Below are 1,486 nucleotides of genomic sequence, written 5' to 3'. Positions count from 1 at the left end.
TCTCCTGCCACGGTCCCCCTCAGGAGCACGGGCTCCCCCTCGCCTGCAGGCAGGGAAACTGAGGCAGCCCCTGCCCCAAGTACCACCACCACCTCCCCCCGGCACCCAAAGGATACTGAAGATGATGCCCCCGAAGCAGGCGGAGAAGGCCATGCGGGGATAGCCCTGCCGTGCCATGGTGAGGTCAGAGAAGGTGTCTGCAGAGGGAGAAGGGGAGACCTTGGGGGGTGCCAGGAGGAGGGGTGCACCTGGGCTGGCACTGGGGCGCAGCAGAGCCCTTACCGCCGATGCTGTTGCCCCAGGCCAGCAGCGTCAAGCCCAGCACGGTGTTGCTCAGCTGGAAGATGATGCCCAGCGTCCGCAGAATGTTCACCAGCTCCGTGGCCGCAGCGTTGATCCACATGGCACTAGCCAAAAACCCGAGGAAGGCAAATACCTGCGGGGCAGAGGGGTAAGCTGGTCCCTGGGTGCATCCCGCAGGACCCTGCACACCTCCAGCCAGTCGTGTCCCTCCTGGGGACCTTGGGGACCGGGGAGGAGGTCCTGCCTCCTGCTCTGCCCCCAGGACCCTCAGCCCAGTCCGGAGCAGGCTGAGCTGGTCCCCGGCGGGCATTCAGGGCTGGGGGGCACCTTACCCAGTGGTACTTGGGTGGCTCCTCGTTGCTGGTGGTGATGAAGGTGATGATGGCCAGGACAGAGCCAACCAGTGTGACCAGTCCCCAGACTGGGAAGATGCCCTGGATCTGGTACAGCCCATCTGCACGTGGCGGAGAGAGGGGGCATCAGAGCAGCCCCGCAGGCACCACGTGGGCTGGGGCAGGATCCAACCAGGCTCGTGGTATGAGGTAAAGCCTTGTCCCCTAAAGCCACCTCTACCCTAAGCCCTCTGTGCCTCAGTTTCCCCAGGCAGGCCAAGTCTGCCCCTTTTCCCCCTGAACCTGGTTGCTGGGGGGCCCAAACCCCCACCCCTGGGGGGAGGACGGAGCCATCCAGCTGCAAACCAGGCCCCCCAGCTTGGCTCTGTGCTGGCCCGTCCTCCCCTCCCCAGATGGGGTGCCAGATCCAAAGGGCTCCTGCGGTCCCCAGGGCTTTGGTGGCCATCTCGGTCCTGTCCCCTCTGGGTGTCCAGGGCTGCCAGGGCTTTTTAGGGTGAGGACGCAGAGCAGGGGGCTGGTGAGGATGTGCAGGCAGTTGAGGGGTCTCTTCCAGTTCAGGTCATCCTTGTCGGGGTCCACGATGGGAACGGTGAGCAGCAGAACCAGCTCCACAGGCACCTGGGAGGAGCAGCCGTGGGCAGGGAGGGGGGACCCCCCAGCAAGCAGGACACCCCGGGAGGTGCCCCATGACCTTTCCCCAACCTGCCTGCCCTTGTCCCAGTGTTCCCACCGTCCCCATTGCAAAGCCCGGGGGTGACGGGCAGGGAGGTGATGCAGCCCACCAGGGAGAGGGACGCCCCGTGCGGGGGCTCCTCCCGGCTCGTGTCCCC

At 66.0% G+C, this 1,486-nt stretch overlaps 1 protein-coding gene across 1 annotated transcript in view; it reads right to left on the bottom strand.

The window, feature by feature from the left end:
- The window catches only part of SLC8B1 (solute carrier family 8 (sodium/lithium/calcium exchanger), member B1), a gene marked incomplete at its 5' end in the record, with an annotated part of 2,156 nt that extends 882 nt beyond the window's left edge, over positions 1-1,274 (bottom strand). The window contains 4 exons of the mRNA XM_009587556.1: positions 117-197; positions 283-436; positions 636-757; positions 1,133-1,274. Of these exons, the coding sequence (XP_009585851.1) occupies positions 117-197; positions 283-436; positions 636-757; positions 1,133-1,274 (499 nt within the window). The remainder of the gene's footprint in view (positions 1-116; positions 198-282; positions 437-635; positions 758-1,132) is intronic.
- Between the last annotated feature and the right edge of the window lie 212 nt (positions 1,275-1,486).

This window comes from Fulmarus glacialis, unplaced genomic scaffold (genome assembly GCF_000690835.1).
Source record: "Fulmarus glacialis isolate BGI_N327 unplaced genomic scaffold, ASM69083v1 scaffold21751, whole genome shotgun sequence".
Classification (NCBI taxonomy): domain Eukaryota; kingdom Metazoa; phylum Chordata; class Aves; order Procellariiformes; family Procellariidae; genus Fulmarus; species Fulmarus glacialis.
This window is presented reverse-complemented; position numbering and strand designations above follow the sequence as displayed.